Source organism: Falco biarmicus, chromosome 8 (assembly GCF_023638135.1).
Source record: "Falco biarmicus isolate bFalBia1 chromosome 8, bFalBia1.pri, whole genome shotgun sequence".
NCBI classification, from domain to species: Eukaryota; Metazoa; Chordata; class Aves; order Falconiformes; family Falconidae; genus Falco; species Falco biarmicus.
Window position 1 is genome coordinate 38,075,268 of NC_079295.1, and position 16,313 is coordinate 38,091,580.

The following is a 16,313-nucleotide window of genomic DNA, read 5'->3' on the forward strand; positions in this document are numbered from 1 at the left end:
TAAGAACCTTTTTTGTTCCTTCCTGCATAAGCTTATGAGGTCTGCTGAGGCAGGGCATGCATTTTGAAATTAATGCTAACATTTATGCATGGGTTTAGTTTCAAGCACTGTCAGTACTCACGTTGGACTTTATCCATTGAGAGGCTGAACTGTAAAGAAGAAACAAACCTAATGGGATGGTCTCCTGTGTAAGTGTAATTTGGAAACCTTTGCAGAATCAGTTCTGCAGGTTTGAATATGTCCTGCAGCTATTGTATGGCTGTATATGATGTTACCTGTTCATTTTGTCACCTTTAATTTCTTTTGGTTTGTTACTAGTACAGTGTTTGAAAATAATTTTCAAATTTTATTCTCTGTTGATCAGGAAAAAATAATATCTATACAGTGTTAACATGAATATTGACCACGAGGTGAGCAGGACCCTCTTTTTAGTCAGAAGCTTGCTTGTCAGCATGCTGGTGATAGATCAGATGTAAAGAAAATCACTTCTGCAAAACCAATTTGCTAAGGGGCTTGTAAAATCCATTTTTAAAAGTTACTGAGGCGAAAAAGTGAAGGACCAGCCAACCAGATACTTTGATCGGCTCTTCAAGGTCAAAAACTGATTACTAATTCATCAAATAACTTACTGGTAGCACTGTTTGAAGAGCAAACAACTCTGTGCAGATGTTCTACCTGATAATTCTAATACCATGGAAAGATGGGTAGGGTAGGAACAAACAAACAGGATTTTTTACTTACTTTTGGCAATGCTACAATCGTAGGAGATGTGGTCTTCAAAGCACTGGCATCCCAGTTCAGTACATTGTCCATTGCCGTTACAGAGACCAGGACACCGGAGAACAGTGAGGATGTCCTCCTGGGTAGCAGATGGCTGCTTTCCTACATGAAACGCTTGGTTTCTGTTTCCTAGCACTCTTCTTTCACATTCATTTTCCAAAAGAGCAATCAGTGCCCTCACCCAAGCCATGTCATCTTTGAGCTGCAGATCTAAAAGGCATATATCAATTGCCTCATCCATCTGTTTTCCAAGGAGATCTTTACACACTGAGCCAATGGTGGAATTTACAAGAATCTGGTGGCAAATCTCCTGAGCTTTGGTGGCGGTTAGGCCATTGGGTGTGGGCCATGCCAGTGGAAGCTTCATCCGAACCCCTTCAAAGAAATCCTCTGGGAAAAAGTATGCAAAGCTTTCTGATTCTCTCTGGCTTGGGCCATGCAATGGGTGAAAGGACGAGTATTCGTAATAGTCTTCTTGCCTTTTTGCCCTTCTTAGGTCTTCCACTGGTTTCGTAGAGTTCATGGAACTGTTGCTTTTCACAGAAACATTCTGTGCAAGGGGTTTTAGTTGGTCCTTGGGGCTACCTCGCTTTTGGACTGATTTAGGCAGATATCTTTGCTCAAAAAACTTGCTGGGCAGTTTCTCATCTTTTGTTGAAGTAGGCTGTCTTTCTGAGGGAGTGACAAACTCTGACGTAACATCTAGATACGGGATTGCAGAGGTGTAGTCCACGTGGTCATGGTGGCAGCCGGAGGGCTGAGGGAACGGACCCTGAAAGGCATGCAGCATGTTTACCATGGGCATGGACCTGGTGCTCTCCTTCTGACATCTGCAGTAATTTTTCCTTGGCTTCCCCTCAGAAGGTGCTGGAATCTTGTCAAATAAACTCTTCCCTGGAGGTATTCTGATTTAAAAATAGAAAGAGATTAGAGGGAAGAAACTTGCAACAAATTAGGCTACAATACCAAGTAAACTTCCTTTTCCTGAAGCTGGAGAATGTATAAATCCTCAGTCTACCAAAGTACTTCAGAAAATGCTTAAATTTAATCTCTGTTTTCTTCAGTCACTTTTGCACTGCCCTTCTTGAGTTGTCCTGTACATTTTTTAGAGCTACATGGGAACTTCTTAGTAACAGATGCTTAAGTGCTTTGCTGGAGTGCTGCCTAAGTGCTTGACTTCTCTTTGCAGAACTTTCTCCGAGGTGCAGGTAACCCGTTGCATATTACACATGAAATAGGGGCTTGGATTTGTCCCTAGTGTGACTTAGGTACAGCTTGGAGAATGACAAAAAAAAGACTTATTTGTTTCAAATGCTTTATTATGAAAATCCTCTTTATCTATTTGCCTGTGCTCTCCTTACCAAGTGTTTTCTCTAAGACTTGGGCCACTACTTTTTTTCTTTTAATTTTTTTTTCCTTTAAGATTTTTTAATGCAAACTTAATTTCGTTCTTGTCTTCTAATGGAGCTTTCTTTGAATTTTTCTTTTGACGCAAAGCAGGTTTTTTCTATTAATCATAGGGTCAGGCTATCAAATAAGGTGAGGTGATTTCACCCACCACCACCACCACCACCCACCTCCCACTTTTGATTTAGCCCAGCTTTAATGATGGATGAACTTCTAGAGAGTTCAGTTTCAATAAAAAGCCATGATTGAAATTTCTTTGGAAATCTCATGAGCACAAGATCTCTTATTGATCTTATTTGTGCAGTACAAGAGGAATCCTAGAGCTTCACAGAAAAATCTATGCTTCTTGTCCCAATAGTTGGCAGCACTACATTTCCAGAAAAAAATTGAAATAGCACCAAAAACTTTAAATTATTTTGGCATTAATTTTGTCTTGCAGCCAAAATGTAGAGATCTCAGGAAAGTGAAAGCATTTACCAATGCTTTGAAGCCAGATGCTAGGTATTGTTGCAGAAAAAGTAATTGCCTTTATCTGATTTTTTTCAAAATATATTGAAAATGACATCTATGATAGTACTATTTTGATCATTGATACAATACTAACTTTTAATAAAACATCACAGTGACACAGGCAAAGTGAACCAATTTCTCTTTTGGTGCACTTCCGTGCAACCTGGGGCAATAAAAGGTATCTGGTGGCTGGGGGAGCGCTAGTCCTTTGGTCAGCGTGGCTCAGTGTCAGTGAGTGCCCTGGACCGCTGGCTCTGCATGGTGCTGTTATCTGCAGCTGAAGCTGCCCAGTCTCGTCATGAACGAACTGTAAACCTAAACTAAGGCAGCAGGATTAGCTCTTTCTTTGAGGGAACACTATGTAAACTAGAGGCTAGGGTCAGTACCCTGTATTTAATAACTAACTAAATAAAAATCACATAAACTGGTCCACAATCAGGAGAGAAACAAATGAAAATTTCAGTAAAATGAAACTCTCTTGCCTTACTCTTTTATTGAAACAAATTCATTTGTTATTCCTGTATGAAACCAAATACCTTTGTTCGGTCAGCCCTGGTGAACAGGACGGGGGTGTATGGTGTGGAACAGGTGGAGCTGTGGGAAACCCCATCCTTTCTCACAGGCATGCACATAACCGAGCACCTTGGTGAGCTAGGGTGTGCCTTCTGTCCCCTGTATAAGATGACTAGACTATCATTCCTCACAGCTGCCCATTATAATCAAGAAAGAACCAAAGACACGTTTTTCAAAATAAGTTAGATGCTATTACAGAGAGGGAGTCCAAAATTAATAGCACTGCTGGTGGTTTCTTGAAAGCTTTGAAAAATGGTTAGAAAAATATATTTTACCTGCTTAAAATACAAGTTTTAAAGTTCAGCTCTTCTTTGTCTGGATGCTGTTTAAGGGCTGTGAGGCTCTGATGTTGTTTTATTGTTTCAAAGAGTTGCATTGGAAAGCTGAAGTTCTGAACAGATCTGTGCCATTCAGAGCCCTGCAGCTGCTTGAAAGAGGTGGGAGCCAGGGGAAGAGCCGAACTGCCAGATGGTGAGCACTCAGACTGGCTTCAGGTGCTGGAGAAAACCTAACATGCCTTCAGTGTTATTTAAAATAGAGTTTAAAACAGCAGCAGAGAAACCGCCCTCTGTGTTTTGTTTGTTACTGCGCCATTTCTCCATGGGTGGATCAGAGACTGATCCAATCTCCTCTAGAGGTGGCCTTCGCCTTTCCGTTGGCCTGAGTTTTTAACCAGGTTCTGAAGAGTCCTTGAGAATCCCTCCTTGGGAGTACTGCAAGGTGAAACTCATCACCCCTCTTGCCCTTCTTCCTTAGCAGGAGCTTCTCCTGCCTTTCCTGAAGTATCTCCATCGTATATGCCGAACCCTAGAAAGCTCCTCACTGTTTTATAAGTCAATACCTATATACTGTGCTTTGCCTTTTGATCTTTCAACAAACTTTCTTTGAAGAGGTCCTCCTAAGGATCTTGTTAACCCCTTTTTGTGTAGTCGACAACTGATCGTCTCTTGCTCAAACTATTTCTGTATCTGCCTTCCCAGAAGCAAGCTCTGACTGATTATCGCCTTATGAAGATGTTGAAGATGTCTGCTGAACTCTAAATAGTACAATTTGTAATGACAAGTCAAAATTGCAATTAAATAGCCATTACTTAGGCCATTGAATATAACTAGAATATGGTAGAGGAGTTTGTTTATTTTCTAGAAAGTAATAGGTCTAAACATTTATTGTTCCTGTAAGCTTGTGCTAAGTTCCCAGTAAGTGCTATGCTAAGGTGGTTTGCCTTATTTTTCCTTATTTGCGAAACATACTTCACGAACAAATCTACATAGTCAACCAAACCCATCTTTGTTTTGGGAACACCTAATAGGCAGGTGTAGAATTCAGCAACAAGAATTAAAAGGTGGGATAGAGATAGGGAGAGGGACAGAGATATGTCAGAGCACCAGACTCTTGGCTTTGGTTCCAGACCATCTGTCTCAGAAAGTGCAAGTTTTTAGAGCTCACTGTCATTATCAGTAGAGGAGATATTAAGTTTTAGCATGGTACATACATTACCCCACTTTGTCAAAATGTAACATTTAATCTATACTCACATATTGTAATTAGCGTTCAGGAATAAAAGAACAAGGGAAATACCAAACCCTTAATTAATCCCTATTGTCAGTTATCTACATTTTCCAATGTGAGTGAGAACTGCATTTTTTTTTAACAGCTGAATGGGATCTTAACACAGCTGTTAGCATGACATCACTGGCGGATATACAACTTCTTTCTCAGTAACTGCCTGTGTGTGTTGTGCTGGCTGAAAATTAAGCCCCTGGGCTGTTAGGATGGGAATGGGTCTCCAGGATTCCCTTGCTAGATGAAGCAGATCTCTCTGTCAGGTCACTAGGGGAGTATGCAATGAAATAAACCTGTCAACACCCCTTGAAACAGCACTATGGAGCATCTCCCAGGCAGGGATCCGCTCTTGCTTTGTACCTCCACTCCTCTATGAAGTCTTCCTCTGGCACGTTGCTCAGGTCGTTGTGACTGATCCCGTCAAAGAGGCCACATAAACCGCTGGTGCTGTTGAAATCGCTGCCCGGCACCCTCACTGTCAGGCCCATTCCCCACTCGCTTAAATCGGCTCGCACGAATGCCCCCGAAGGGAACAGGATCTGAAGAGGCAGAAAAAATCCCAGCAAACTGAAGCTGTTATTAAGCTTTTTATGCAAAAAAACCATCCCTTTCTATAAATGAAAATATCAAAGTTGGATGCAAGCAATGGCAGGAGTAATTTAAGCTCACTTAGATACACTATAAATATTTATTTGTGCTATTATTTAGCTTGCTTTCAGATTCTATGGTACCAATATCTGATAGCATTACATAAACATAAAACTGCACAAGTACTTTCTTTTTAAATTAGTAATTACATCTATTGAAGTTTTCCCACTGGTAAGTTACCAGCTAATTTTTGAAGTGACTTCCATGACAATAAGGCCACCCTTGAGTCTTTGCCTAGGAAATAATTTCTTTTAGATAAACTGCCAAGTTTGAAAAACAGCTTTCTTCCCTCTGAAAAATTGTTTCATTTTCCAGGGCTGGCTTACCCAGAAGAGATTGTGTTTTAAAGTGGATAAAGTAATTTTCTCATTAAAGAACTTGCGGTAGGCTTACACTGACCTTTAAAAGAAAAAAAAAAATCTTGAGGTAAAGACAATGGAATAACTGTGTGGATAATGGATATTTCAGATTGGTGTCCCAACCAAATAATAGGGAAAAAATAACCTGTTCAAATGAAATGTATCTTTGTTTATTTGCTTTATTTTTACAGTTAAAATGAAAATTATTTTGAAACTGATCTGTGCCAGGAGTGGGAGCAGGAGCACTCTGTCCACATAAGTAACCTTAGCTTGGTATTTTTTAACCCAAAATTAAATATTTTCAGTTAATCTTAAAAAGTAAATTAAATAGTTGGAAACACCACATTACAATCATTTGAAAATAATAATTTTTCTTTTTTCAAGTGACCCCTGCCTCAGTATAATTTATTCAGCCAAATAATGTCCATTTTTTTTTTTCTTTTAGTGGGGATTTTTTGGTCCTTTATACATTCCTCCCGAGTGAATCTATTAATATCTGTAAAGAAGCAACTAGCTTGTATTTGTATTTCTGTGCTGGCATCCAGAGGTTACATCTTGGCTTCGCTAAATAATAATCTTGCCAATTTTAGCTTCCCTGTCATCATTTTAGGCGTGAGAATAGTTTCTGAGGAGTTCTCTGCAAGCGTTCTCCTCGTCCAGCCGAGTGGAGCCACAAAGTGCCCCTGATGGCCACAACAGCCCGGGACACAGTTTTGAACTCTATGTTTTGATAAGGGCACTTATAACCTCCCTTTTTCAATAATTATTGGCCTTGGTGAGTAATGAACATCATCATATAAACCCAGTTCTTTGCATACATCTGTTCTTTGTTGTACCTCCACCTTGGCTGTACCTCCACCTCAGCTGTATGCTTCACTTCCCAAGGTAAGTTTAAAAAACAAAAAAAAAATTCCCCGCCATAAATCTCAGATGGTCTGATGAATTAATTTTTTCTTAGTATTTTAATAGGTAGAGCAGAGGACCTTCAGCTGACACAGTGCTCAGTAGGATTTGATTTCCTTCTTCAGGTAAACATGTGCCTCTTAATTACATGCTTTACTACAGGGAGGAGCATTTCCTACAAGGCTGCGTATAACATCCTTGCAGTCAGGACTGCATGAGCTGCTTCAGTCTTCTGTGTTGTCTGTAATATTGCCAGGTGTGGATTTATTTCAGGAATTCAGAGGGCTATAAGCCTTTCTTCTCCTGCTGCCCCAGGCAAAACATCCCATCCGCCACTGAGGACTGAACAACTGCCCAGCTTTTCTGTATCCCACCTGGATTTAACGCTGCTGACTGAGGCTTTGGAGAAGCTTTTTTGAGACCTCTCCAGATAGTGACTAGCTGCTGGAAGCTGCTAAGTTGCACAGAAAAGCAAGTGACTTAACCCTGTTCAAAGCATCAGGCTTGAATGGCACGGGAGCTGGCTCCCACACGGCACATGGCTGGTCACGGGCAGCCGCTGAGCAGATCGGGATCCACCATGCACAGTGGTGCGATCAGGTGTCCTGTTCCTTGCTGCACAATTCCTACAGATTCCCGTTCAGATCAGTGCAAGATACATATCTGTGTCCTGGGTGCATCCTGATTTGTTTCACTGAGACTTAGATGAAGTGTAAACCAGAATAGGGATTCCTTGCTAGATTATTCTGGTAATAAAACAGTAATTATATCGCATTCAGTTGCAAAATGAAATGACAGCTTGCTTCCTGCTTTTTCTCTTTTCTATTATTAACAGACTTACAATTACTACCTTGCAAAGATCTATTGCAAAAGAGATCACAAGGAGAGCCAAGCACAGGCACTCCCTGCATCATTCTGGCTCTTCCATGGAATCATCTTCATCCAAAACATTTCCTGCCAATAAATCTTGATGATACAACTCTAGGATAAAATCATCTCAGCCATGATTTGTGGCTCTTCTCGTCACCAGAGCCCCTGGTGCTGCCTGCTCTTATTCTTCCAGTGATTTCACTGGGTTACTGTGGATAAGTGATACTTAAGTATGCTGCGGCCATACGTTTTTTAGGCAAATACTTTAAGTTATACCAAATGTTGCACATTTGCAGCCCATTTTCATGGCTTTTGAGGGCTATCTGGATCTGACTAATTTTGCCTTACTGTCCAGCTCTATAACCAACATTATTCTGCTACCTATGATCTTTCCTTGAATATTTATATCCTAAGCTCTGCAAAGAAATTTGCTTTATGGGATGCAGTTGAGTAGTGCCTAGCATAAACAAGCTGAGAGCGGATTGCCATACTGTGGAGAGTGAGTAACGCTACTGGCACTCCGCTATGTCTCTGAGAAATTTCCATAGTTATTTATTTTGCTTTGTTTTACAGTTTGTTAAACTAACACTTTAACCAGCTTCTTCCCTGCATCTTGTTTTTCGGTACATTTTGCTGTAGGCGCTCTTATGGCTTCAGATAGATGTTTCATAGCAAATCCATTAATAATTCAGAAATATTAAACTCACATTTTTAAAGAACAACAACAACAAGAGTACTGAAATACCCACGTACTGTTATTTTTCTCCCTCCGTAGGACTGTAGGATTTTGACCGGTGGTGATGCTTCAGTGCTTTTGATGGCCAGCTGGGGTCTGCTCTCCTGAAAATGGCCATTGCAGGTGTCCAGCACCACAGTGTCACCCCCCTCTCTTGCAGCTACGCCACAATTGCAGGCGGTGGCGGACCGGCGGCCTCCGCAATCCCATTGCCGAACGTGCACTTCAAACACCCGCGACACGCTCCGGCACAAAAGGAAGGTGCCGATTTTATAGTTATCGTAGCGCCTAAAAAGCAACAAACCAAAAAGAGGATTTAGAGACCCAGAGCAGCCACCTGTGATGCCTGTTTGTCAGTGCTGGTGCGGCGGCGCTCCTTAATTAGAAGGAGGGAAAAATCAACGTGCAGGGGATTGTTTCTCTGGCACCATAAGCAAGGGAATGCTGCTGCAGCTCTTAGCTGGAAGTGCACAAGAATTCACGTGAAGAGAGGGTAGCTCTCTTCTCCCAGCTGGTGCTATGGCAATGGGCATGGATAAAAAGGATAAACATTTGATAAAAAGAGAATGGGAAGAAGTCCCTGACTTCAGGCCTTAATAAATAAGTTTTGGTTCTAACCGGATACTTTACAGCACGATAGTCTTCAAAGCAAAATCAGTGCTCAAATAACCTCTTCTGTGACTAACCGCCAACCTTGACAAGGCTGGCAGTGGTGAGGTGAACGCTGCCTGTGAAAAACTGGGATTCTGCTGAAAACCGGTTACAACCAAGTTGGTTCCTCCCCCAGCAACAACCACCCTGTAAGCCCAACTTTCACTCCGAACGGGTTGGCAATCAGCACAGGGCAGTGTGTTGAACACTTTGGGACTTTCTCCCCTGTACAGAAGGTCCGTGCACCATGGTAGTGAGGCTACGAGCAGCAGAACTCAAATAACTTTGCAAGTATTTCCCCTCTGCACCAGCCAGGCAAACCTCTTCCCACCTGTAGACCCTGGATTTCCATAGCAGGGACCTGTGAGAGGATCCTCCTCTGCTCCTTCTCTATTGTCTCACTCCATAAGCTTATCTTATCCTTACTCTATTTTATTCTGATGATGTATAAAAGTAAACAGTAGGTGTATACTTTATATATGTTGCTGGAGTTTGCTACTCACAAGCCAACAGCTGCCATCTTTAAAAGTGATGGATTATTCTACTTTCTTTGAAGGCACTGCATTTAGTCTTAAATATGATTTTTATGAAAATAAGTAATATGGAAGCTAAGCTATGAGCTTACAATAATAAGCGTTATTCTTTTTTACAATAAAAAATAAAAGAAAATGTAAAAAGGAATGTGTAAAACACCTCAACTAAATAACAAGATTACTTTTAAGCACTGCCTCATGCAAACACCAATCTTGTTTTTCAGTCTGTTAATGTTTCGTATACAGAGGAACAAATGGCTCAAGAACGAAGATTTTTTAGCATGTCTATATCTGCATTTTATTTGTCTTCAGAGTAGAAGCCATACAAAACTATGCAGCTTAAAGCACAGCAAGATTTTAAACTCCAATTGCTTTTCCCTGCTAGGAAACACATCTGACTTTATCTTGCATCTTGAAAAACTTAGTGAAGCTGGCCATAAAATGATAAGATTTTGAATGGCTCTGTCTCATCTTATTATCTAATCAGGTACATAAATCCTAAGTACGCTGTGCAGATGCTGTTCCTAAGATTGATTAGAACTAAGGACAACAAAAGAATAGATAATCTCCTTTAACATCAAGTATTAGTTCAATTTGGACATCTTCACGGGAGAGACAGAGCAGACAGCGTATTTTATGAGAATCTACTTTCACAGTTTGCTTCAGCGGGGGGAGTTTAGAAGGAAAGGTGTTTAGAGAGGTTGATGGAACATAATGCATCGGAATGGCTGTACCCAGACTAATCAGCTGTATCTGATAAATAAGACTGTATTAGCATATGCATATAAATATCATTGCAGTCATGGGAGCTATTTACTGCTTAACAAGCATTGACAGTGGACCCAATCCAACTCTCCTGGAAGTCACTTAGAGTCCTTCAATTAAGTCATGGCATAGATTGCATAGCCCATAACAAATCTGTAAGTGTCTAAATTGAAGCTTTCAGCTGCCTTTGAATTACTTGAATGGGTAATTGAATGTAGTCAGGTGATGTTTATACAACTGTAATTGTGATAATGATTCTTTGGACAACATTTGAGAAATTACTGGTGGCACTAAAAGCATGAAGTAGAGATACTGGGGCTCTTGCCTGAGGGAGCTCTGTGTGTTCTTTGTGAACCAGGCACCACCGCTTGTGTCTGAGCTGCCCTCCACAGCGTATTTCCCCGTCCCGCTTCCCTGATAATCTGTGGCTGTGGATGTACTGGGCGGAAAGGGGTTCCCTCCCTCCCCTTCTATGTGGTCGGGCTGTTTTTCAAGGGGTGCAGCAAGTTTTTGTCCCAGCATGAAATGACAGCTCAAATTGTGCTCTTAATCCAAGAATTATAAAATGCTCCTAAATCTTTGGTTATGACAGCGAGATGCTGTAGGAATTGTTTCTGTTGGTTTATCCTAAGAGAGAGACAGAAGGAAATATACATATATGTAAACAATTACTACTAGTAGTGTTAGACTAACACAATGCACTTACTCTTCACCAAGCTACACTTCACCTTTTTATTCATTCAGTTATTATGGCTTATCTAAAGATTTCTCACCACAGTTTTGCCACCAAACTATTTGATTTGCTGACACGTCCCTCCAGGTTCCCCCTTTCCTTGCCGGTAAGAACTACTTTATGCTACTTGTGACCCTGGGAAGTGCTGGGTGATGCTGGAGGATGTTCTCTGGTTTCAGAGCGCTCAACATTTAGGACTGGTCATGTTGTTCTGGGGGAGCAAAGCAGCTGGGTTACGTTCAGCAGTCACTCAATGGTATAAACTTCTACAGGCTATCAAAAAGAACAGCACCTCTAGCAGGGCTACTCGTGCCCGGGACTTAATTGTGGGATGCTGCGATGACTGCCATGAAACCAGCCAGAAGGGTGAGGCTGTGCAAGCTCAGGGATTTTGTCATCGTGCACGAAATGGAGCCCTTGTCCCTGTGATAATGTTGATGGATGGATTAGCATAAATGGTCGAGAAATCTGAAAAATCTTTTTTCCTCTTATTTAAGGAAAAATGCAAAATAACATGAATGATATATATACTTCACCAGTCAAGAAACATTTCCCTTTTATATTTTACCTTAAAAGGATTTTCTGCTTATTTAGTTTTAAGCTAGTACTTCATATTTAAGAATCTACAATTTATGGCGTGAAAAGCTTTTATATTTATAATGTGCCATAACTAGTAATGAGGGCTATACTTTTCCTTTACCAGGCTTTCACATTTGTTTAATTTAGAAGGTACTTTGCTATAAAAGAAAGTGCTCTCTCTGGATTTTAGCTAGTATAATTAACGCTATTTCACATCTATGCTCCAATATACACAAACTGATTGTGCTTACACTGTAAAATATGACACATTCTTTGATTTTCAGTCACTTCCTTTGGTCAAAAGAATGAAAAGATTACAAGATAATTTTTCCTACCAAAATATATTTCAGGGAGCGTACCAAGGGGAGTGTTAGCATTAGAAGACAGAGTTAGATATTTCAGTTTTCTAATGAATAGCGAACTACCTCACATGTAATGTTCTCAGTATGTCAGATTAAAAACCATTGAAAACATCACTACAAAAGTGACAAAATGAAGTATTATTGCGAAATCTCATGAAACTACCCACTACCAAAAAAACCCAAACAACCCCAAAACTCCCAGTCTTTTGTTTTTCATGCCATTTTCCATTTATCCAACAAGTTTGTTAAGAAATTTTTGGAATCAATATTTTTAAGATAAATTTTAAATGTTTAATGCTTCCAGTTCAAATTTTGGAAACCAAAAATGGTTGCCGTTCTCTATTGTCCTGTTTGTTTTCATCCTTGCTTTTCCCCATTGGGTTTTTTTACTTCTTTTCGCTAATGGGGAAGTAAAAGAAGGCAAGCAACTTTGGGGAAGGCAGGAATATATTTATGTGCATGCCTGTTGGCGTAGAAAACAGTCCTCCCATTTTGCTGTTGGCAATATTCCCTGTCTTTAGACTTTCCCTTGCTTTTCACTTGACGGTCCTTCAGTGAGCCACCCCCAGGATCCAGCGGCGGAAAGGGTGCCGAAGGCACAGCTGATCACCACCCACCCACAGCAGCTCTGCCTACAACAGTTTGATCTTAGAGGCTGCTGTCTCCTTGTGAGCTGACCTACAAGCTTTGTGGTGGGACAAAGGGATTTCCATGGATAATATTGTCTGATTGATGCCCAAGAGCTGATGAACTCATCCTCTCAGCCTATCACTTCATAGTCCCCAGGAGAAGTTTCCCTTAGCCTTTTACTTCCTCTTGCTTCACTGTTTACAATCTGCAGATCACTTTCTTTCTGATAATTTTTTTATTATTGAGGTGCACTCAGATGTTTTCATACTGGAGCCCGCAAGCTTTTTGTACAATTCTTCCATTCGCAAGACCTAATGCACGCCTCATTTCAAACACCATTTCCCACCAGTACCCTTTGATGGTCAAAGGGCAATGCCTCTGTTCCACACCTCTGTGTCAGCCTTTGTCTTTAGGTTACAGGTTTGCATGAGGACAGAAGCAGGAATTGCATTCCTTAAATACAGAGCTTTAAAATCATTTGCTAATGTGCTAACATTTTTTTGGATAGGCAGACAAAGAAGTTGCTTAACTGATGTGTAATAGGGTAGCATAATCATTACAATAACTGAAAGAGAAATTATTTACAATAATAGATGGGAATTTAAGTAGGGGTAATAAGACTGTGAAATGATGGGTGAGAAACTTGGCTGAATATCAAGGAGTGATATATCTTAGTGAAATAACCTAGTTATTGAGATGGCAGGAGCCCCATCAGCTTGGCTCATTTAAAGCTACGCTGGACAGAGCTGTAATGAATGTCCATCCACAAAGAAGAAATGTGCAGTTATCGAGGGGCCAGGCTAATCCTGGGATTTTTCTGTTTCAAGTCCGTGTGACTCTGAGGCAGGATGCCACAGAAGAAAGAGCTTTTCCAAACTCCCTGTGCTCAAACAGAATCGTAAAATGCTTAGAAGCATTTCTTTGTGCTATCAGTAACACAAACTTGCAAAATGAGTTACTCAAATTTGCTTGATTTTATTTTAGACCTTTTTTTTTTTCCCATGGAAGCAATATAAAAATGTGTTCTGTGGCTGAGAGCGCTCCCCCCTTCCAAGAGGCACTTTCCAGTAATTTATGACTTCTCAAACACAACAACCTGGCAGATTACTGTCCATTCTTAGCCCTAAACTAGAAAGGAATATTTTAGAATATAAATGTTTGTAGAGAGTTGTGAAATAATATTTTAGTCTATGTTAATATCCCAGAGCTGAAATAACTGTGGATACATGAGGCATGGGAATGCCTTTGCACCTCTCCTAGCTCTTCCACTAGCTCTTCTACATATTGAGCAACCAAACATGGATGAAACAAGTGCCTGGCCACGTTATAAATGGTATTTAGAAAAGCAGGAGGGTAACTGGAAAGCCCCAGATGTGCAGAGCTAATTTTGTAGCTGAGACTACACAGTTTAGGTGAAATCTTTATTTGAGGAGGCATGTAACCTTGAATGAAGTCACTGCCTTTCCTACCTTTCACCAACAGATTTCTCCAGCTTTGATGTCATTTCGGATGCTACCTCCAGAGCATGCTGGACTGAAATTGGGACATTAGGATATCAAAATTAGAATATCATGCCTGCTGAGCCCCTGTGGACACTGTGCGCCTAAAGTCATTATCTGTGCTATTAGGAGGTTAACGGCGGAATGACAAACCTGGAATGTGATCTGAAATATTAGCAACTTTGGATCAAACGTGCCAGATGCAAACGGTAAAATCTCTCTGTTATGTTAAATAGCTGGTGTACATAGATGAATGAATGATTAGGGAAGTTAACTGAAGAAATGTTCTGTCCTGTACAGGCTGTCAAACACAAAGATACCATCTTTGTCTCAGTAAGTCTTCAAGCAACATCTGGATAATATAGAAGGATATCTGGACAGGACGGGAGGGTGTACAACTTCATTTTTGCACTCTTTCCCTGATATTTGTCACTTATATTTTCTGAACTTCTTGTATTTGAGACAGTATGACCATGTTTATGGTTTCTTGTTTGTGATTATGACTGTCAACTCCATGCCGAGATGCAGCCATGTATAAACCAGCTCTGGAAGCAGAAGGATGCAAGAGAATCCTTGGGCTGAGTGACTTTGCACCAGGTGTTACTAAACTGCTAGGAAGGACCAGGCTGTCCCTGCATACTGTGCCACTACTGGGATGTAATGGCTCACTTGTGTGGAACTGGGGTGCCACTAATGTGATGTGACACGGTGCAGACATCCTCACAGGGTCATTAATGATGGCTCTGAAGACCGTTTTGGAATCTGGCCTTTGTCTTGTAAAAATTATTCAGGCTCAAAACCACTGCTGCTTCAAGATTAATCCACTTCTAGTCCTTTTGTTAAAAGGAGTGTAAACAGTTGGAAGGAAACCATGTATGTTATTGAAGCACTACATTAATCACTATAAGCAAACTACTACAATGCTCTTTTGATATTCTAATGTAAAACCAAATGCACGCTACATCCAGAAACTGAAAACTGCAGTAATTGAGCCAAATTATTTCAAAGTAGAATACTCACCATCCGTCAAATGTGATAATGTGTGGATCAGTGAAAGAGTAGCAGTTCCCTGTTGGGAGGTCTCGAACTGTGACCTAGTTAAAATGAAATGTGTAATGAATACAGTCTACACAGCAGTTTTTCTTCATTACTGTTCCTCACAAAACATTAGGGGCAGGATTCATGTGTCAAGTGCAAACTAAAATCTGACTTCTAAAACATGATTGCGAATGGGTACAGAATAGGCTTCACTTTCAAACAACGGAGTTTAATCACATGCAGTAAGGGAGTTCAAAGTGCTCTGATTCCACCTGATGTAATGCCCTGTCTGTCTTTATCTGGTAAAAAGTGAAGCTTTTTTATTAAACTTTTTTTTTGCTAAGAAGTAGATCATTCACTGGAATTATCAAGAGAGTACAGTGCTCATTAAATTGTACTAATTTTAATTCCTGAATTATGGTATAAGGTATGTTGTAATTAAGTAGCATTAGCATATTTTAGTAGTAGTCACTGCCTGTCCCCTAATTTGACCTTAGATTTCCTGACATAGAATCTGAATGGCTGATTGGTATATATGATGTGCAGGTTATCGATCGGATACTGGCAACGAGGCCCCAGATCAGACTGCTGGAGCTGTCTGGCCTGTGAATAAAAGAGGCAAGGATCTACCACAGCAGCAGAGATCTTCAGCTGCATCAGCTTTTCGTTACTTGGGCACAAGACGAGGTGTGAGAGTCCTGGTCCCCTGCAAGGAGCAGATGTGCTGGCGAAAGCCAGAGGTAGGGCAACTGCCTTTGAAGTTGCAATGCCTGAACGCCAGGCAGTGCTGGGCTTGCATTGCCATGTCTGCTCCAGACGGTGTTTTTTTCATGGCTCAATACTCTGCTTTTCAGTTCTCAGAAATGCGGTACTGGGATGTGCAGTGATTTGCAATATGAAGAGCTCCCGGTCATACTGGTGGGAGTGATGAAGTGTTATGGTTTTCCCATATCCAGCCTGCCAAGCTGATTTCTTCGCCAGGGCTGTTAATTTTTTGCTCGCTCTTTGCCCATGAGAAGTCCAGAGGTGCAATTCAGTTAGTTCTACTACAACCCGCAGAGCGGGGAAGAAGGATGGCCGCTATATCCTTGTGCATTCTTTCAGTGACAAAGAACTTAGCTGTTAGGAACAGTGGTGAAATTAAATAACCGAATAAGAGGGTGAAGATAGAACC

The 16,313-nt window shown here is 40.8% G+C and overlaps 1 protein-coding gene across 1 annotated transcript in view; it reads right to left on the reverse strand.

Moving 5' to 3' along the window:
• Positions 1-16,313, reverse strand: part of LOC130153806 (von Willebrand factor D and EGF domain-containing protein-like) — a 185,903-nt gene that overhangs the window by 101,992 nt on the left and 67,598 nt on the right. The window contains exons 8-11 of the mRNA XM_056349152.1: positions 15,122-15,195; positions 8,367-8,637; positions 5,194-5,372; positions 742-1,685 (exon numbers count right to left, since the gene is read on the reverse strand). Of these exons, the coding sequence (XP_056205127.1) occupies positions 742-1,685; positions 5,194-5,372; positions 8,367-8,637; positions 15,122-15,195 (1,468 nt within the window). The remainder of the gene's footprint in view (positions 1-741; positions 1,686-5,193; positions 5,373-8,366; positions 8,638-15,121; positions 15,196-16,313) is intronic.